Genomic DNA, 19,934 nt, shown 5'->3' with positions numbered 1-19,934 from the left:
TCTATCAACCCATCAATTTTGCGACCATTCCCTGGCGTTGAATCGCTACGGCAAATGAGCAGGTGTTGATATAGTGTGACCCTGACCTTGAGAGCTAATTCCCGGAGTGATAGGTAGAGTCTTTCTCTGTCGCGCCTGGCCGCAGACGCGCTTGTCTCACACGACTTCCGCTACGGCCCTGCATTTTCTCCCCAGCAAGGTCATCTGATCGTTATAGGGCAGGCTATTGCATCGTCATGAATGCTCTCCCGATGCGGTTTTTGCATCGAAGTCTGTCGGCTTCTGAATCCGCTTCGACTTGGTTTCAAAGAGTCGCAGGGTGTGCATGATGTGAAACGCGCGTCTTGGTTGCGCTCCGTATGGTCTCGACGAGAGCTTGCGCGACCCGTGAGGACGGACAACAAGGCGAGGATGTGCTCTTTTGCTCATCTTTGCAGACGCCACCCGCCTCACGGGACGAGCAGTGTGACTTGATGATTGACGACAGTCCGACGGCGCCAGCAATCATCATACAAAAAAGAACATGTGTTTCGAAGAAGGTTGCATGCAACCTCTTTCGCCAAATCGAACGATCCGCAAAGCCTTTCGAGAGAGGACCCGACAGCAGGAGCAGAGATCAGTGTCCTAATCAGACAGTATGAAATTGTGATCACTTTGACGATTATAGTTTCTCGTACCACGATGCTAGTTGCATGCAATGGATATACGTATGCCTGTGCCACACATGCTCGGAGGAAGTCTTGTCAGCCTCACCTGAATAGCTCTGAAAAAGCCATTATGTGCATGGAACCAGGGCTGCATCGAGCTCACGTGACAATCTTGTTAGGCAAGCAAGTGGATCACTTTCGACGAGGCACTGGTGCTAAGATTTCCGGCATTTTGAGCCTAAAGTCCAATCCGGTCGCAAGTCTCCTATATGATCTTGCCAAAAGCCATCAAATGTACCCTGTCCTGACGGACGCCACAATCTTCCAGGGAATGACACCAGATCTGACGGAGTTCCTACTACATCTTGTGCTGAACCCACATCATATCTCGCCAACGCACCCGGCCCTCGCTTTCAAGACAGACCAGGACGACGAAGGAATGTAGCATGTGGAAAAATCACTAGGAGGGGTGGAATGTACCTCGGGCTCAGATGGTAACCTTTCCGAGAGGACAGACGGAAATCTGCCCACACTTCATACATTGCACGAAAGGCCTTCGACCGATCCATCCTCGGCGGTAGCTCCGTACGACTCGTTGCAGCGGATGTGCGTAAAAAAACTCCTATTGCTTACGGCGATCTGGTACGTAATGTATCCGATGATTAGAAAGAACAGCACTGGTCTTCTGTGATTTGGCAAGGAATCTTGAGAAACCAAGCAAGGTGAAAACTCTGGCTTTGGGAGATCCTGTGTCCCGAAGTTGCTATCCCGCAACTGTGACCAGACAGGCCGGCGCAGCAACATGCAGCTGCGGTCAGACGAAGCGAGACTCCTCTGCGTGAGCTGAGGTCGAGATCCATCGTCGTGCGCTTCCTCATCCCCTGGCCCGGTCTAGCCACCTAGCGCACTGATCCAATCGATAGGAATCGCCTTGAGACTGACCAGGAAGTGACAAGAGGGTATATGCGTGGGTATTTAGTCTTACATCATTATACTTGACATCCGGGACACTCTCATCGCTTGGCCTTTTTGAACATCGAGAACCCCTTGGTCCGTGGGGGAGCAGCCGACCCCACGTTCGAACCCGACAGACTTGCCGTTCCCAGAGCCGGTATCGTCGAACGTGACGCACCCAAGTCCCATCCGTCTCCAGGCCCCTGCTGACTCGCTCGAAGTTTAGTCTGCGGGATCTGGTATGGGACCGAGACGAGCTGTCTACTCCGACCCTTCCGCCGCTGAAGGGTGATCTCTTCTCGTTGACTCGATGGGGCGAATGGGGAGGAGGAAGAGGAAGAAGAGGAAGTCGGACGCGGGTGATTCACCGATCGAACCTGAGCCGTCTGAGCCGGCCGGTTCGTCGAACTCGCTCGTTGAGCTGCTCTTTCCAGGAGATCTTGCCGTACCGAAGCCACCGTCGGAGGCGGTCTCAGGTAGAGCCAATCGAGCTCGTCATTAGATGCGTTCGAGCCCCCGTTTCTCGTTCTGCCGGTGCCCATCGGATTGCGAGCAGCTGCAGCCATCCACGATGGCATTTTACCATAGCCCGTCGTAAAAGCCATCGAACGATCCATCCTCCATGCGGAATTTGTCGTCTCATCCGGCGGTGTGACGAGATCCATCTCGTCCGGCTCGATCGACACCGGGTTCTCGGCCGAATTGCCCGTGTTCCGTTTGATCGCCTCGATCTTCCGCTTCACCTCCCGCTCGCCTCGGAATCTCCTAAGCTCTTCTTCGCTCATGCCGACCACCTCTATCGTCCCTACGTTGTCGCCACGGAACTGAGCGGGCCATCGAGCCTGGTAAGCCCGGAACTTCTTGTTGACCTGAGGATCGGATGCGGCGTAATGATAAGGTGATGCGATACGGGGGATGAGGAAGGCGCTGTCTGCTGGGGCCGCTCGGAACCAGTGCGAGTTGGGAGGAAAGGTCGGTTGGGTGCTAATCCCGGTGTTGGCAAGAGCTGACCGACGAGAAGCAGGTGCCAATCAGCACACAAGAATGCAGTGCGTCGACCTGACAGGGCTCACTCACAGAGCACGTTGAGCAGAGGCCACTTGACGAGATCCCTTATGGCGTTATCCGTCACCCTCTTGCATCCATCCAGCCACAACCCTCTCAACCTCCAACACCCTCGACCTTTCCCTTCGGCCTCGCCCGGCTTGACTTGCAAGACCGCCTGCTCGTAATCCAGGCTCATAGCCAACGACTTGATCCCCGCGTCGGTCACCCCCGAACAGGCGGTAAGGAAGAGGAAAAACAGGTGCGGCAGGTTCCGTAGCGAGAGGATGGTCTGGTCGTTCAAAAGGTGGGTCGAGAGTGAGAGCGATGTGAGGAGAGTAAACGACGGAGTGGGCGGTATTTGCAGGATGGTCAAGGGCGACGAGGTGGGTAGGTAGGCCAGTAGTTCGGGTGCAGAGACGAGTTGAGTATGGTGTCTTGGCCTCTGTTTGACGCTGGTCGATTCGCTGCCAAGTGTTTTTGCTTCGCCCTTGCTCTTCGTCTGCAGCTGTAGTAGCCATAGAAACAGATCTTCCCGAGCCCAAGGCTGTCCATCATGTCCAGCTTGTTCCCCTGCCTCCATCCTGCTCGCTTCGAACCTCTCCCTCAGATAGTTCCAGATCATGCGCATGTACCGCTCCTCAACTCCATGGAAAGAGGCCGGTTCATATCGTGTAATGTTGAGAGCAATGTTCTCGAGGCAGTGTGCAGCTAGAGAGCTACCCGGACTAGGACCGAGCCGCTGGAGAGGCGGCGGGTTTATCGTCCAGCGTTGAGGTGGTGGGGCTCTAGGAAAGTATTCGGAATACTAATGCTTTCATTAGGACTCCGGTAGGATCGTGTACTCGAAGCGTATCATACTGACGACCACGACCGATCACCCTCTGTCCGGTCTATCCGAGTCCCCTGATCGTTCTCCTCGTCTATCGCACGCGGCGCGACCCAGACCGTCGAGGACGCAGCGGGAGCAGCTAGGAGCCGCATAGGATGAAGTCGTTGTCAGATGAACGATGGCTAGCGAGACCACGCACGATAGGGTAAGTAGTGTAACAATCAAGACATCATCAACCCCTCCTCCCCCCCCTCTTCGCGATACGATAAACGCGTCGCGTGAAGCGCGTCTTCACATTTTAAAGTCCGGGGGTTTCATCGATCGTCGAGCGCTGTGGATTGTCATTTCCTGAATCCCTCTGGTAATTATGAGCTATTGGTCTTTACATGAAAACGTTCTATATTCGATACAATCTATTCGTACGTCCTGGCAGTACCAATCATCAAAAATCGAAACCTGACTGTCCATCCCTGATTCCATGTTCGATCAAATTCTCCGACCGTGCCTGCCGGTCGCTCATCGTCCAGTTCGTCTGATACACGATCCATCTCTCAACTCGTATCTCTTGCGGCACTGTGTTATATTGCAGACGCCATCAGAGCAGGTGGCGGCTCCCAGAGCGGCTCCGGATGTATAACAGCTGAAGCACGCAAGGGATTCCATCAGTCGCGCTCGTGAGGGCGATGAACCACGACAGCCTCCGACTCACTCGACACCGTTCGTAAGCTCAGGAGCATCGGGTGTGCCATAAAGGCATCCGCCACACGAGTCGATGTCGTTTTGCGTATCGACACACTGCGACGAGATGAAAGTTGATAAGCTCCAGGTTCTCGCAATGGATTCAAGCACATATTGTGACTTACCTCGAACGCTGATGCGCCTTCATGCACTAGACATGCCGTGAGACCTTTCGGGCAAAGCGCCTTGGGCTTGTGTCTTCTTACGAGCTCGTCGCGTGCTTTTCTTCGACTCAAACCTTGTGATGCTTGCGCTACGGTATGGTAGTAGATCTGACGAGCCAGGTTAGGATGTCATTCGGGGATGAAGGCCCGCAGATGAGGTCGAGCTCACAAAGTAGGTGTCGGGTCCGCATGTAGCTGATTTTGCTGGGAACGTTCCGACGGTTCCGCATCCACATTGGAAATTACCGCCCTGCAACGAGATGACACGGCTCAGCTATATGTTTCAAAAAGGATTCTCGTTTCCGGCCGGGCAAACTCACTGCCGCATTCATCCAGAAGACCATGTTCAAAGAACTGGCACATTTGATGGAACAGCTGTCGGGCCCTGCGATCCCCGACATGACGATCCCGGCCGGAGTACCGGCGTAGCAATCCGGATACTTGATGAATGTGGTCTGCACGATCCTGTTGTCGTAGTCGGCGGGATTGGCGCACGCGTCGGGCATCCCATTAGACTGGTACGCCACGCTCGGGTACTTGTCTGTGCAGAGACACTGTCCATCGGTAGCTCTGTACATAGAATGTCGGTAATTCGTACGTCCAACGACTGCCGGAGTAGGGTTACTGGCGGTGTAGCAAACCTGTTGGCATTGGGTCGCCGAGTTGTACCTCGTCTGCCCCGACGGTGGGTTCATGGTGATGTATGACGATGTCAGACTGTTCTGACATCCGCAGAAAGCGTTGTCGGCGCTGCACAGTCTGAGGAAGCTGACCAGCCAGAGGAGGCCAAGGACGGAAAATCTCGAGGAGGATATCATCATTGGAAGGGTATGGGTTGGTAAATTGCGTGCGGTGCGCGGGAGGACGCAGGCGAAGGGGAGGCCGTAGCGCTTTGCACGTCGCGAGACTTATATACACAGGTCGTACGATCTCATCAATCCTTTCTTCCCAAGTACACGTAAGTCTCGTCCAGGGACCCGAAATGAAAAAAAGGTCGAGTTCCGCCTCAGGCCAAGTACACTCGCAAGGTTAGACCCTGATGTCTCAGATGGATTGATTCGCGACCCTTTCGTATTCCCAGATCGGTAGCGTACGGCCATCAATCCCAGTGCGCCCAGCGGCGGCCAGCGTTTCCTAGCCAGGCGTCGGTAAATTACTTTCGCCATCGGCAACTCGGAAGGCTTGAAAAGGATCGATGTTCGAACCCTAAACTCGAACCCGAGCCTGAGAAGATGGCCGAGGTCGACGAGCGCGTGCGCGCCTGGTCTGACCATGCCTCGTCAAAACGATCGAGGGATTGATGGATGGGAACAATTTGATCCCACAAAAGAAGACTCGCTTCGCCTTGCACGCTCACGAGGGAATTTACCGTGGGAACAGGAGGAGAGGAGGAGTCGGCGAGATTGATAACTCATGGCTGGTCTTGTCCTCGGGGTTCGCGTGTCCACCCGGTGTCTCACTCGAATGCTTCTCTCGCTTGGAGGTTTCCTTATTGTCTGACGCAAATGCGCGCGCAGCTTTCTATTCTTCGCGTGCCTGACCGAGGAGGGGACCGTCGATCTTCCGATCAGCCGCTCGGTATGTTCCGTATCCAGCTCGTCTTGACGTCTGGTTCAGGTACTGACGGACTGATAGCAAGCACAGCACACAGATGATACGACCCATGATCCGTCTATCAAGTCGACTTTTGGCCTTCGAGGGTCTTCATCGGGTGGCTGACCTGAACGCCCTAACCTGCAAGTCGGTCCCGACGGAATGAGCGAGCTTTCGGTACGTGTCCCCAGCCATGCCAGAGAATGCGACCAACTCGCTACCAATCACTAGCGTAAGAGGCTTGCAAGCGTTCAAGGAGATAGAACGCCGGGACGAAGGTCCGATTGATGCTAGCCGAAGCGACATGGGCGTTCGCACTTGGCGCTGCTCCTAAAGGCTAACGAGACGGGATGGGCGGCGTATCGATACATTCGATTCGATGAAAAGCTAGACGATACAAGGCGATACAAGTTCACGAAGGGCAAATACAATTCTTCCTGGAGGAACCAAACAATGTCCATTCGGTTCAGGTCCATTCTACAATACACGGCTACCCGCAACTTTACCGGACAAGGTTCATGTGTAAGAAGGTACTGGGAAAGGAAACCCTGCAAGAAGAGGGTTCTGCGTAGGGGTCAATTCGGGCACTGCCATCGTCCCCGGAAAGGCCGCCTGCAAGAAAGAGCTCTCCGAGTCGACAAACTCGTTTGTCGTACCATACGGGGTCCCACCCAACCACCCTGGGACCGAGTATCGTCGTGCGTGAGAACTGGTCGCCGCGGGGGTATTGTTCAACAGCGATGGTGATTGCAAGTTGGTGAGAGGACTGGGATGACCGAAATCCATCGACACTGGCATTTTTTTCTGATAATCCGGACCGAGGGTTTGGCTCGGCAGGCGCTTGTTGCCTGGACGAGCGGCGAGCGACGACATCTTTGTCGACATGATGGGTTGTGCGTAAAAGCCAGTCTGTCCGGCGAAGCCAGGCACTTTGAACTTGTTGCGATCCGTGTCGATGAAAGACGCATTGAGAAAGCTAGGAGGACGTTCCGGAGCCAACGTTTGAGATCCGCCTTGTAGTAGAATGTGTCGCGCCACGTTTCCGCCTGCAGTAGGCTGGAAGACAGCGATAGAAGGGCGAGAGGCGGGAGGGTTCATTTGCGGCATTTGTCCCTCTCGATCAGGAAGCATGGCAAAGCTACCTTGATCTTGCCGTGGTGGATGAACCGCTCGGTTGTTGTTGACGTCGCTCGATGCTGGTAAGATAGCTTCGACCATACTGATGCTGCTATTTCCGCTGCTACCTCGCAGCATCGATTGCGGCTTCGAGGCCCCGGACTGAGCTGCGGCCTCGACGACACTCGCAGGAGAGGACGATCCAGCTTGCAGATCCGCCGGAGAAGCGACAATCGAAGCGGGCGGGTTGAAATTAAAGGACTCGGCCTCGGCCCGCGGCGTTGTCAAGGCGAAATGTGTGACCGCAAGATCCACCAGATGCTTCGGGAATACTTCGGGAACCGAGTTTGAACGCGCTCGATGAATAAAGGGCGGACGAGATTGCGGGCCGGGAACCAGGCCACCAATGGATATAGGCTGCTGACCCGCTGCGAATTGTCTCCAAGCGTCCTTGACGTCCGACAAGCTTGGCGCCCGATGCGTGATCGTACCGTCGACTTGATATGTAGGAAAGCCGGGGCGGGGCAATCCCATCACGTCGGATGGTTCGATTCCTGTTCCCAATCCGTTTCCTGACCAAGTAGGTGGGAGAGTACCTTCAATGACGGCTGGGGCAATACCCATATCTCCCATCTGCAGCAACCCTGCACCAGTCACATCCTCGACGGCGACGATGGAATCGGCCATGCTCTCCCTTCGCGAATTATCGCCTGCGTGACTCGTAGTATAGCCAGACGTGGTCGATACCGCATCGTCTTCAAGTGAGCTGTCCCGAATCCGCCCAAGTTGAGATTGACGGAGGCCTTGCACTGCAGAGAACGAACTCCTCATTCCTTGTTGTGCGGGTGCTCCATTTATCGCCGTGGACGACGACGTGCTAGCCGTCCCGAAATGTATCGAGGACCGCCTGTCAAAGGAGTTTTCGGGTTTGCGAATAGAGTCCTGACCCTGCATGTACATCCAGGGTTGCGGTTCGGATCCGCCAGTGCCGAGTTGAGGGGCCTGACTGGAGAGACTCTTCCGACCGAGCTTCTTGGCTATGGGATAAGTACACCGTATCCCCCGCATCGTACATTTTTCTGTCATCGACGCGTTGCGGTCAGCGTTGTCGTCGTCTTTCTCGCGTGAAAGGCAAGCCCGCTATAATACTCACGACAAGGCAACTGTGAATCACATTTGACCTTGCTAGTGTTGCACTGTTCACACGCCCGCTTCTTGACGGGTCGGGTGATATACACTTGGTTCGATGCCGAGCTCGCATGTTCATTGACCACGGGCATGCTCGAAGAGTACCCATCGCCAAAGGGCGAGACGATGTGTCCGGAAGAAGACGATGACGGTGACAAAGACGATCCTAGATCCATGGGTCTGCCCATAGCGGACGAGCTGGGCGACAACGAGTTACTCGGTCCAGCGGCGCGGTTGTGAGAGACGGGTGAGACTACATTGATCAACGGTGACGAGCCGATGTTGACGGGGCTCTGATGTTGTTGCGTGTGTGGCGATGATGAACCGTCGTGCGCTGGCGGGATCGGAGGAGCAGCCATAAGGCCCGGCGAGATGGGCGGGTACCACGAGCCGAACGACATGTTTCGCTGAGGCGAGGCCAGAAAGTCGGAGCCATCCGGTTGATTTGGTATACCGGAGAAAGTTCGGGTCGGATCTGCGTAATACATAGGCTGTTGTTGATACGTCTGAGGCGGCTGCTTTGGCTGAGACGTCTGCATTGCTTGTGGCGCGGGAGGATAGACCTGAGTCCCATAACTCGTCATTTCGAATCCCGTCGGCACCTGATGCAATTGCATGTTGGCCATCTGCTGGATCGTCGGATTCAACGGGAACCCGTTCGTCGACTGAAACATTCCCGGTTGCCTATCAACAGGTCCCTGTCTATGAGCTCCGGCCTCGTTTGCGGTGAATGAATGACGATATTGCAGTACTCACCCTGCAAGCCCGTCCCACGCATCATCATCCTCGCTCTCATCGCCGTCCAATTCCCCCGTTCCCGCTGCCAACCGCTCTATCACGTCTCCCCCGGCGAGCGGTCCCACGCTGACTCCGGAACCGACCCAGCCCATCAACTCTTGCGATTGCGGTTGTAGCTGTTGATACTGTTGTAGATGCTGCTGCGTCGGCGGCATCGTGTACTGTTGCTGGTATTGAGGCGAGGACGAAGCAGTCTGTTGACTGCTAGACCCAGTGCTTCCGTCTCTCCATATACCATGCGGTCTCCCCAAATCATTCCCGTATGCTTCATCCTGTCGCCGATCAGGCAGAGACATAGCTTGAACCGCATCCCCATTCGACTGTGCAGGTGCAGCAACAACGGCATCTTTGACCTTTTTCTTCCTCCCAACCGGAACGGGCGCATTAGGATCCGGGGGACAATGGGTCTTGTTCACGTGCCGCGACAAAAGGTCACTACAAAGCAACCGCCCCGATGAAGATGAAGTAAGAGTCAGATGACCGTCACTTCCCAGCTCTGGATAACTCTGCGAAACTCACCTCCTCGCGAACCGGTCCGGACAATGAGGACAAGGATACGGTTTGTCTCCGGTATCTGCAACAAGCAAACGGATAACGCGTGCAATTACGATGTCGTATGAGCTTCACTTTCGCTTTCGCTTGACGAGTCTCGATCGCACAAAAGGGTCGACTTACGGGAACGCATGTGTCGACCGACATGTTGAGGTCTCGTAAAGGTCGCCCCGCAAACCTGTATCAGCGAGCAGCGCGCGCAGACACAGATTGTTAGCTTTCTGCATCTCGATCGCGACGACAATGCAGAAAAGCTTTCGGACTCACCTCGCAACGATGATCGCCTGCCATTTCTACGGACTACTCCACAAAATACTCCGAATTATGCTCTTTCTACAATTGCGTGTTTATCGTTACGGGGGAAGCGGTCGGCCCAGATGACAGTAGTCGGCGTTCAATTGTCTTGAGCGATGGTTCTTTCACGTCTCGCGTTATTTCCAGGATGCGTCTTCCTGTTCCGCCTTGTACCGTTAAGGTCAAGAAACTAGTGAGTTGATCGCTGCACTTTAATTGAAGGCTGTACTGCTGAACAAATAGATAGTCTGTTTCTTCCGGCCGGTTCCGTTGTTTCCGGACAAATAGCTCTCGTCTTCGCCTACGTCTGTTGCGTGTATATAGACCGTCGTAGAAGAGCGAGAAGCCACAGGTCCTACTGGAATGATTTAGATCAAAAGCCGACCGAGTCTTCTTGAAGTATGCAAAGGGCTCGCCAGGTTGCGCTCGAGTTGCAAAGGCGGACGAATCTATTTCGATATCGCGTACTTGGTCGAACGAGGCACAGGAGTTTGGGTGAGACTGGCTGGTAATTTCGATTTCGTGGGTGTTACCCTGGACTTCCCTAGGATGAAAGTAGAGTCAGAGCGATCAACAAGAAGCTAGAAGAGAAGAACAACAATCTGGTCCGACGTCGACATCAGAGCAAGACCTGTACCCGGACTCAACCTTCGTCAGTCAACCCACGAGGCCCAGAGGACAGAGGGAAGCGAGAGGCAGGAGGCAGGAAGACGAGGGGGAACAACCTGGTGACGTCATGCCGCGTGGGTCCCTTTCTCGCTTCGGCCCGCTGTACGACCGTGACCGTCCACTCAGGTCGGACCGGGCGAGCCAAACGAAGAGTATCAGACGATTCGAACCTTCAACAAGCAACAAGAGGACGGTCACCACGACGATCTCTACGGCCTACGGGTGCGAAAGAACGTTTCAGAGATCAGAGAACGGGTAGCTCGGTCGGAGAACCACGTACCACGAGGTTATCGCGTGCGAGCTAGGTCGACCGATGAAACGACGGTGATATCCGAAAACTCCCGAGAACCATGTTCCCGCCGTCGTATCCTTTTCCGTTTCATGCAGGCGAGTAGCGGGTCGCGCATATGCTGATGTTGCATGTTGTGTGATCAGCACGCATATACACATCATAATGAGGATCATGTCTCGGATGGGAAACGAACAAAGGCTATAATTGCAATTGCAGCGCAACCCCTAAAGAAAATCGCTACTGAAGCAATTCATATAACGTGTCGTCTCGAATCGCTATTCGCAGCCTTGAAAAGGGAGCCACAGCCGTATGACGAGTTACGTCGCTGCGACAAAATAACCATGCCTACGTTGTTACTGCATTAAAGAGAGAATTCGGTTGCCACACTGAGTTTTCGGACAACTGAGTCCCGTCTGTCTGCAAGCTACACGCCTACACGCCTGCACGATGTTTGTCTCACCTCAACTCTAAAAGATGGGTCAGAAGCCTGCTGGACACAATGGAGAAAGCAATGAGAATGTCTCTCGACAGCAGGAGAACGCTGGAACCGAAGAGAACGCCTCTGTTTCGAACTCCGATGTCGCCATCAAGCAGAAAAATTCCAATAAGCGACATACTGAATCGAAGTTAGACTTCCCGGTCAAGTCACTCATCCTTGCTTGTCTACCTCTGTTTGCCCTCGCTTCCTGATACCAGACCATTTGCCTTCTTTCTTTCGTGCTTGGACCTGTATTGGTGAGGTTCAGTGGCACGGACCTTGTCGGGTCCCGGATCGCGGGACAGCCAGGATGGGTGTTCAGGTCGGTGGGTGGGGGGTCGGTTGATGAATGATGGGGTGGGAGGAGTTAGAAAGTTTGTCAGACGTGTTCAATTACCACCTTTGTGGACTTGCCTCATTGAAATTGTGATGCCGGCCGCAGGAAGGCACCAGGATGTTCCTGCCGGCCCCAGTCCCTACGCCCCAACCTTCACTCGCACAATTTCGACTTGCGCAATCTTGCCTTCCACGATATTTGTCCGACTTGCGATCTTTGTCTGACTCGCGACATTTGTCTGAGTCGTTTGAGTCGTTGGACTCGACCGAGTCGTCGGAATCGTCCCATGCGCGGTCTGGCTCCTCGGCCTTGAGTTCTACAAGGCCGTATTCGACTTCGCACTCGGCTCCGGTCTTGTCTTCGTCTTTGGCGGATTCAGTGGGATATTTGTTGGCTTGCGGTTGAGCGCAACTCACCTTGTGATTGACCCCGCAGTGGGGTACTCCTTCCAATGCTGTTTGATTGTGTGACGGGTCTTGCCAACATAGAAACTGCCGTCCTTCACTACTAGCATGGAGATTCCATGCGATCATGATGGTGATCCGCCAGATCCGTTGGTGTCAATAAGGAGGGAGGGGTCAAGCATTCGGTTGTTGCCCCCACCAATTCCTTGATCCCTCTTCCAAGGTCGTGTTGTGCAGGATGTCATAGGCAAACTCTAGACCTTTGCCTAGATGGATAGCCCAAACCCCGTGTATGGTATTTGTTCGAGGTGTCAGGGACGAAATAAGTCACTTACAGCCCCGTTTTTCTCTCTTCCTACATGGAGCGCCAATCTTCGGCTTGAAGCTGCTCGACTTCGACATCTTCGCGGCAGTCCGAGATGCTGGGTCAGAAGCTCATCAATGGGCCGGATAATCTACAGATTCATACACACAACGTCGTGATGATGTTGTCCTTGTAACGCAAGGCGCCTACGGATGGTAATATTATCATGGGTCATTACCAAGAAATACGCAAGCAACCTTTTCCGTGTGAATTATCGTCACAGAGGACTGCGCAAGAGCTCGTCGACATGCTGATCAGCGATGATTGCGACATGGTAGTCGAAAGTATTTGTAATTTCATTCGTAGCTAGTCAGACATCCGCCGGTCGAAGCTCAGATCGTCTCGTCCGGCGTCGATCCAACAAGCAGTCAAGATTACTTGGCGAGTCTCAACGGAATTGACACTCACGTGACCCATAGGTGGATCTTGATTGATTGTAGGATGGCCGTGCATTCCCAGATGTCCGGCCCAATCGCCCAGGTCGAGCTCTAGCTCTGTTCCCATAATGTACTTGCGTCTGTCAATAGATTTTTTCGGATGAATCAGTTGCTCGACAAGAGAGAGAGACCTCTGCCCTGTATCATGTCGTTCAGGAGTGTTGTCCCAGAAGCCCTTCGGGCGGTCGCGATCTTGTGTCAATGTCGATGGGATGTCTGTCATCTCGCCAATGAAGGCTATATACAAAATGGGAAATAGTGGCTGATCCCGAAGAGAGTGGTTCTGTACCGAGACGCTGGTTGAGCACCGAGAGAGAAAGGATATTAACCGGGTCCAATCTGTATGACGACCACGATTAGCCACGGGGGAATCAGGTAGCATAGTAGTCCCCAAGCTTACCCTCGGCATGTCGTGATGTTCACTGGGATTTGTTAAAAATCGAGATCAATACGATTCTGATTGCAGGACCATTACGACCGACTCACCTTAGACGATCGAGAGCTGCGTTGTACTGTGCCACCCGGTCTTTGTGTGTCATCTTTGCCTGCTTCTTCGCTCGTTCCCGTCGCTAGAAAACCGGATCCCGACAGCAAGGGGATCAGACTAGTGCACTGATTCCCGACAGCTCACACATCTACCCACTCGTTCCTCTCGAATCTTGTCATACTTCTCCTCAGCTGCCGTCTTCTTCCTTCCTTCAGGGACCAGTCCAGGATTCGAGCTCGACCCGGCCTGACCGGAACCTTCTCCTCCCTTGATCTCTGCCGCCCGACCTGACCTCTCTATATCATCCTTGACTACTGCCCTTTCCGAATCGGTGTAAGACTTCTTCTTCTTCCTAACGGATGCAGCGAATGTAAAATCAGTGCTTCGGTTCGCGAATCAGCAGGTCGATTTAATTGTATTCTACCCACTTCTTGTCCTTGTCGCCCTTGAGTTTCAGGGAACCCCCTGGACGGAAATCGTAAGCGTCACTCATCCTGGGAAGAGTGGAACAGTACGATTGTAGGTCGTTTCGGGTCCAGTCAAAGAGCTAAGTAGCGTCAAGGTCATCTACCTACCTCTGTCTCTCTTGACGAGCAAGGGATCAGAGGATCCGAGGCCTTCTGTACACGTCATCTTCGTCATCTCATTTGATTTTGTCGAGGCTGGCTTTTCTTGATAAGCAAGAATCTTGGCGATGGGCAACGAGCAAGATCCTGAATTCGTAACGAGCTGGAACTCATATGAACGTCCCGGCAACAGCCTCTTCAAGCCCTGTCATACTCGACATCAGCTCGATAGATACTCACAAGATGGCATCCAACCAGCAACCGGTGTTCGACGAGCCCACCCAGGCGAGTCCCGCTCGTCCTCAGCCGCAACAATATTCGCGACCAAATATCTGATCGCTCGGGCTTGTATTCATGTTCGGCAAAAACAGCGAGAGCTCGCTACCTTCCTGGAGCAGGAGCAGGCAAAGGCCAAGATGCAATCTTCCATCCACGATCTGACTGATCGATGTTGGAACACGTGAGTCATCGGTCCCGCCCCGACCTCTTACTTCTCCGCTCATATTCACAAATCGCTCCTGCTGATGCTGATATCGCCGTGCAAACTACGTGCTACTGCATACCATTAGCTGCATCACCGGTTCGATCGGGTCGAAATTCAGCCGAGGAGAAGCTTCGTGTCTCGAAAACTGTGTGGACAGGTTCCTCGATTCGTCGCTATTCATCGTCAAGCAGATCGAGCAGCAGAAGGGGGGCATGCACTAGACTGGCAAAGACGGGCAAGGGGAACGGAAGAGGTTGACGAAGAAATCAAGGGACAGCATGACAGCCGAGCTACAGAATTTGGCACACTGTATGAATACACCATCCATCGAACATTGCTTCACGTAAATATCCGGCGTCGCACAAACCCGCCCACCGAAGCACAGAACAACTTCGCACAGGAGTGGCCATTCATTCATCTCCATCTAGAGAAACTCCTCGTGTTACAACAGTTTGACATGCTCGAACAGGTCTACGCGAGATCAAGCCGAAACGGGCTTGAACTTGGCGGCCGCCTCGTCGAATTCTCGGGACTTTGCTTCCCACTCGGAGACGCTCGGGTGAGAAGGATCGACCGATTTCAGTTGCCTAGCACGATGACATAAAATAGGGTGTCGTCAGCCTGGGCAATCGAATTTGGATTCAGAAGTTCTTTGGGAACACTCACTCGAAACACCCAGGCATGCCCAACGTGGCGCCGACACTAAGCACAGCAGCATCGTTCTTCCCATTCTCAGTCTGTTGAGCCTCGAGAATGTCCGCCTTGGCTTCATCGACGTGACCGAGCAGAAGATGAGCCGCAGCATGAGACGCTAAAACGGTAGGGGTTCGACCGGAAGGGAGTTGGTAGAGCTCTTCGTAGAGGTAGTACGACTGGTTGAGGGGTCGACCTCCCTGTTAAGATAGATCATCAAGGGACCAGACGTATAAGCCAGCTTGACCTCCATGCCGCACAGTCGGGACTGCCTCGACCCACCGTCTTCATTCCAATCCAGGCCTCCATGATTTGCATGAGCAACGAGTCTTCGCCGAACGACTTTGCGTTCTGGTAGATAGTCTGGGCGACATCACGACGATGGATGCTGAGCAGCAATTGCACCAAGAGAGCGGTGCTGTGTATGGCGAGATCATCAGCTACTGGTAGTTTTATGATGGAGGTGTTGAACTAACCATTCCAAGTCGGTCTTTCCGCAACCTTCGCTCAAGGTCGTTACAGCCTCTTCGACCTCCTTCTCCAGGATAAATACCGTCCCTGCCATACTCCTTACGATCCTCTCCTCTTCTCTCGTCTCGTCATTGACCTCCTCGGCATCGTATTCCAGTACGAGATCCCTCAGCTCTTCGACTTTGCTCGCCTTGTCCTCGGCTTGGAGGTACTCGGCAAAGGACTTGACGGCACGAACGGAAGCGGCGGGTTCGTCAGCCGTAAGAGCAGGTTCGAGGACGGAGAGTGCAGAGGAGATATCGCGAGATGGAAGAGCTAGATGGGCTCGGGCGGCGTAGATGGCTCGGGAGAGTGATTCGGGATCGGTCTGATCGCTGATGTCGACCGAGGTGGCTTCGTTGATGCAAGCTGTGTGTCAACGGAAGGCATGTCAGCAAACAATCCCCAGTCATTAATCGGACGCCTCAGCCCAACGACTGACCTTTGTAAGCCCCTGAAGAAACGTAGGAATGAGGACAGGTGTCAATCGCAGAGCCTAGACAGGTAACAGCGAGCCTTCGGCTCACCCTGCCAGAAGAGCTGCTTGACGAGGAAAAGAGCGTCGCTGTCCATTTTGGTACGAAGAGCGAAGAATGTAGAGGTCTAGTGTTTTATCAACTTAGCAGATTGATCCGCCTTGCAATGACAACAAAATGTGAACGGTGATCGAGTTGAGAGGTCCATGATGTTCAAAGGGTCCCGAGAGACCACAGGGAGGTCGCTGTACCCCGCTGCCGTAAATGTTACGTAAGCTCGGTCTTGCGCGAAACAGAGAGATCATGCAACAACAGGAACTTCTATCAACCATTCTCATTTTCACCAAGGGGCCTCTCTTCCGGCTCTTCCTAAGCTGCCACATCCGAAGAGCTAGAATCTCAGAAGGTTCAGTCTGGGGACGAGAGGTCAGCCATGCCTCGTAAACCCGTGTGCGGCAATCCGCTGTTCCTGCAATGGGCTGAGGGTAAGCCAAAGAGAGCTCACAAGGACGAGCAGGTCATCAACATTCTGATCCACTGGCTCTTCCCCGATTAGCTATTCAGCAGGAAGCCGAGATCAAGCAGTGGAAAGCCGCAAACACTTACAGGAAAGCGTGTAATTCGATCCGATCTTGCCCCTTACCGTTCACCAAACCGCAGGAGTTGATCACCCTGGCGAATGTCGGACCCACCATGGTCAAGATGCTCGAGCAGCGTCAGAAAGAGCATTATGTCAATCTCGGAGTGCCTTTTCCGCATGGAAGGAATGAAGAAGCAGCCACGGTATCGGTATCCCCTTCAGGTGAAGAAAAAGACGAAGCAGAGGAGGGGTTTGTGCCACGACCCCGTCAGTATGCGAGACCGTAGAAGACGGATTATCCAGTCATCTTGACCATTAACATTGACTTCGCCGGGCCGACCTGAAGGTCTATCAACTACAGCCCCGACCACCGCACCAGAGCAATCGCAATCAGTCAAACGTAAAGGACGCCCACCCCAAGAACAAGGTTCGGGATCTGAGGATGGAACAGCGTCCACTACACACAAGAAGAAAAAGACCAAGACTTTACAAGCGAAAACACCGAAACTCTATGTCCCAAAAGCTCGTAGTGGAGGCTATGCCATCTTGCTCTCCTTGCTCTCGAACCTGACGGAGGACTACCAACAACCTCTTGAACTCCCACCTTCCGATCTAGAAGACCCTGAAGACATCGCCTCGTTTGAAGATGCCCAACAAGACCGCCTCAACATCGCGCTTCAGAACGCCCAGTTGACGAAACAGGACGTCATCGCCGCAGCCAAAAAGCACTGCGATTCCGATTTCGAAAAGTCCGAAACGGGGGGGCATTATACCGCTTGGAGTTCTATGAAGACGTTATTGGGAAGGGGGCTTGTGTGTACGAGGGGGAATCCGGCTAGGTTCTGGTTGACACGGGATGGATGGGCGAGCGCTCTGGCTTTGAAGGAGGCGTTGGGCCCGGTTGATCAGACCAGAAAAGCGGGCAGAGGGGCAAAGGCGGCGGCGGATAACTCGGTTGCTCGAGGTAGTGCTGTGGCCCGGACCGCGAGCGACTCGATGCGACCAGCAGTTCTAAACCCACCGACTTTGGTTCGAGAAGGGAACCCTCTGCTCTTCAGCTACCTAGGTGAGTTCTTTCTTACCACGTCTCGACAGAACCTGAAGTGATTCTTAATATTCTACCTCCTACACAGGACCCGGAGATGTCCCAGTGGAACACCTGATCGACGCCCAGCGCTCGGAAGATGCGGAACTCTTCTTGCCCGTCAGAAAGATCAGGGTCCGAGCGGAACACCTTGTTCACCCGCAAGCTAGCCGGCTTCGGAATCTGGTCCAAGCGCGGGATACTTCTAGCGGGATGCAGTTCGACGGTTGGATATTGGAAGCCAATGCCCCACAGACTTGCGAGGGCTTTCTAGGGCAGGCTCGTACTCAGGCTGCGCCCGGAGGGACTAGCCAGGTGGCTGTCATCTCCGTCGCTACAGCTGCGGCTTTGACCATCGAGAATGCAGACATGGAAGTTCCTCATCCGTCTTCAAGCGTCTACGCAGATGATGGCTTCGACGCCTTGATCAGCACATACGTCGCGCAGACAGAGCAACTGTCGAGCGTGTCGAAAAATATCGCCGGCCCTGATACTGCCGCTGGAGAAGAGCTCGAGTCAGAGTCGTCAGCCGAAGACTTTCCCCTCGCTCCACTGCGAGTTCCTCGTCCGCAAAAGCATCGCGATCCGGTGAGCAGAACGGGATCTCGTGAAACTGGCTCTGTCATCGAGCTAGACATCGAGGAGACAGAAACCACTAGCTACAATATCGAAAAGCAGAAGAGCGGTGGCACTGCTGCACCGCGGTCCAAGGAGACTGCCGTTCCTGGCATGGATGAGCCGATAGACCGGCCGGCCCCGAACGACACCCCATCTTTCCGATCTTGCGATGCTATACGCTACGACGCCGAAAGCTACGAGATTGTCCTCGTCATGGACACCCGAGAAATCAAAAACCGCCGTGACGAGGAAGCCATCTGTAAAGGTCTGCGAGACCATGGGATCCGGGTTGATGTCAGGGCGCTCAAGCTGGGAGATATCACTTGGATGGCGAGACTTAAAGCTGGGGTGCAGCAACAACTTTCTGGGGATGAGAGGGAGTGCATGTTGGATTACGTTGTCGAGAGGAAACGGTTGGACGACCTGTGCTCGAGTATACGGGATGGGCGGTATGATGATCAGAAGGTGAGTGCGAGCATGTCCTCGGAAGTTACCAGCTGAAGTTGGCACTGACCACCTGTTCGCAGTATCGATTGACGAACTCATCCATTGGACACGTCTATTACGTTGTCGAAAGCTGGGACATCGAGAGAAAACCGGATTCTTCACTATCGCTACAAATCGCTACCGCCAAATCCCAGACTCAGATTGTCAGCGGCTTCTTCCTGAAAGAGACGCACAAGCTGTCCGAGACTATCGATTTCTTGCGAGTCTTGACGGAGAATATCGTCGAAGCTCTCAGGGGACAAGACTTGCACGTGATACCGACGAGGTACATCTCCCGGACGACCTATGTTCGGCTGCAGCGACAACTGAAAGCCCAGCATCCTCACCAGCCTTTTCATATCTCGTTCGAGACTTTCCAATCGATCAACGGCAAGAACGCCAATCAGACCGCAGCTGACGTATGGGCCAAGATGCTCTTATGTGTCAAGGGGATGTCTGCCGAGAAGGTCGGAGCGATCATCAAGCGCTATCCTACCGCCATCGCATTCTGGACGGGGTTCAAGGAGAGGAAACGGGAGTGGGAGGAAGAGAAGCTTCGGCTCGAAGGTTCAACAACAAAGGTCCGAGATCTTGAGCTTTTCTTTGCCGATGCGGTGCAAGGGGACGGACGTCAAAAGATCGGAGATGCGCTCAGTAGAGAGGTCAGTCCCCGTGAGAACAGCATCATGATAGGCTCCGACTGATATCAGCCGGCGATGGTTCCAGCTGTTTTCCGTATTTTGTGCGTAACTATCCGGGACGTCGGGCACTTCCATACCAGATCAAGCATACAGCATACCGACATACGAACGAATCATGACGAACTTCTCTTGATAACAACGACAACTATATATAATGACCTTCTTGCTTCTTGTATGACGAACCCAGTCTTGCAAATTCGATGACGTAATTCTTTCTCTTGTTTACTTTGTGGGGGGCGTTTAGTTCAGTTCGGTTCGGACTGGGACTTCTTGGATCGTTTAATAGCCTCTGGAGTGCGATCAACTACCATCATTGACTTACCATTCGACTCTACTGAGCAGAGTATT

At 53.6% G+C, this 19,934-nt stretch overlaps 7 protein-coding genes across 7 annotated transcripts; 2 read left to right on the top strand and 5 right to left on the bottom strand.

The window, feature by feature from the left end:
- Positions 1-1,555: 1,555 nt before the first annotated feature.
- HD553DRAFT_89412 (uncharacterized protein) lies at positions 1,556-3,654 on the bottom strand. The gene is made up of 2 exons (XM_046184573.1): positions 2,679-3,654; positions 1,556-2,607 (listed from the first exon to the last, which is right to left on the bottom strand). The coding sequence occupies exons 1-2, from the start codon at positions 3,274-3,276 to the stop codon at positions 1,661-1,663; spliced, it is 1,545 nt and encodes a 514-aa protein (XP_046034562.1). The 5' UTR covers positions 3,277-3,654; the 3' UTR covers positions 1,556-1,660.
- A 179-nt stretch (positions 3,655-3,833) lies between these two features.
- Positions 3,834-5,232, bottom strand: HD553DRAFT_316149 (uncharacterized protein). The gene is made up of 5 exons (XM_046180579.1): positions 4,700-5,232; positions 4,549-4,629; positions 4,341-4,487; positions 4,187-4,272; positions 3,834-4,117 (listed from the first exon to the last, which is right to left on the bottom strand). The coding sequence occupies exons 1-5, from the start codon at positions 5,198-5,200 to the stop codon at positions 3,994-3,996; spliced, it is 939 nt and encodes a 312-aa protein (XP_046034561.1). The 5' UTR covers positions 5,201-5,232; the 3' UTR covers positions 3,834-3,993.
- A 1,082-nt stretch (positions 5,233-6,314) lies between these two features.
- HD553DRAFT_316146 (uncharacterized protein) lies at positions 6,315-10,023 on the bottom strand. Its single transcript, XM_046180578.1, has 6 exons — positions 9,894-10,023; positions 9,750-9,804; positions 9,594-9,648; positions 9,033-9,509; positions 8,242-8,960; positions 6,315-8,167 (listed from the first exon to the last, which is right to left on the bottom strand). Exons 1-6 carry the CDS (start codon positions 9,915-9,917, stop codon positions 6,489-6,491), a joined length of 3,009 nt encoding a protein of 1,002 aa, XP_046034560.1. The 5' UTR covers positions 9,918-10,023; the 3' UTR covers positions 6,315-6,488.
- A 3,169-nt stretch (positions 10,024-13,192) lies between these two features.
- On the bottom strand, positions 13,193-13,979 carry HD553DRAFT_89276 (uncharacterized protein). Its single transcript, XM_046184572.1, has 5 exons — positions 13,817-13,979; positions 13,545-13,740; positions 13,388-13,470; positions 13,302-13,323; positions 13,193-13,240 (listed from the first exon to the last, which is right to left on the bottom strand). The coding sequence occupies exons 1-5, from the start codon at positions 13,879-13,881 to the stop codon at positions 13,226-13,228; spliced, it is 381 nt and encodes a 126-aa protein (XP_046034559.1). The 5' UTR covers positions 13,882-13,979; the 3' UTR covers positions 13,193-13,225.
- A 103-nt stretch (positions 13,980-14,082) lies between these two features.
- Positions 14,083-14,659, top strand: HD553DRAFT_275344 (Tim10/DDP family zinc finger-domain-containing protein; the record flags this gene model as incomplete). The annotated part of the gene is made up of 2 exons (XM_046177897.1): positions 14,083-14,414; positions 14,524-14,659. 2 exons carry the CDS (start codon positions 14,083-14,085, stop codon positions 14,657-14,659), a joined length of 468 nt encoding a protein of 155 aa, XP_046034558.1.
- Positions 14,660-14,795: 136 nt separating this feature from the next.
- On the bottom strand, positions 14,796-16,291 carry HD553DRAFT_316141 (coatomer epsilon subunit-domain-containing protein). Its single transcript, XM_046180577.1, has 6 exons — positions 16,169-16,291; positions 16,084-16,095; positions 15,608-16,010; positions 15,414-15,549; positions 15,105-15,331; positions 14,796-15,025 (listed from the first exon to the last, which is right to left on the bottom strand). Exons 1-6 carry the CDS (start codon positions 16,212-16,214, stop codon positions 14,920-14,922), a joined length of 930 nt encoding a protein of 309 aa, XP_046034557.1. The 5' UTR covers positions 16,215-16,291; the 3' UTR covers positions 14,796-14,919.
- A 206-nt stretch (positions 16,292-16,497) lies between these two features.
- HD553DRAFT_299180 (uncharacterized protein) lies at positions 16,498-19,804 on the top strand. The gene is made up of 6 exons (XM_046178603.1): positions 16,498-16,602; positions 16,674-16,964; positions 17,044-17,763; positions 17,831-18,864; positions 18,927-19,547; positions 19,612-19,804. The coding sequence occupies exons 1-6, from the start codon at positions 16,551-16,553 to the stop codon at positions 19,633-19,635; spliced, it is 2,742 nt and encodes a 913-aa protein (XP_046034556.1). The 5' UTR covers positions 16,498-16,550; the 3' UTR covers positions 19,636-19,804.
- Positions 19,805-19,934: the final 130 nt, after the last annotated feature.

This window comes from Filobasidium floriforme (genome assembly GCF_021052385.1).
Source record: "Filobasidium floriforme strain CBS 6241 chromosome Unknown HD553scaffold_19, whole genome shotgun sequence".
Taxonomy (NCBI): Eukaryota; Fungi; Basidiomycota; class Tremellomycetes; order Filobasidiales; family Filobasidiaceae; genus Filobasidium; species Filobasidium floriforme.
The sequence above is the reverse complement of the archived record's forward strand: the minus strand, read 5'-3'. Positions and strand labels throughout refer to the sequence as shown.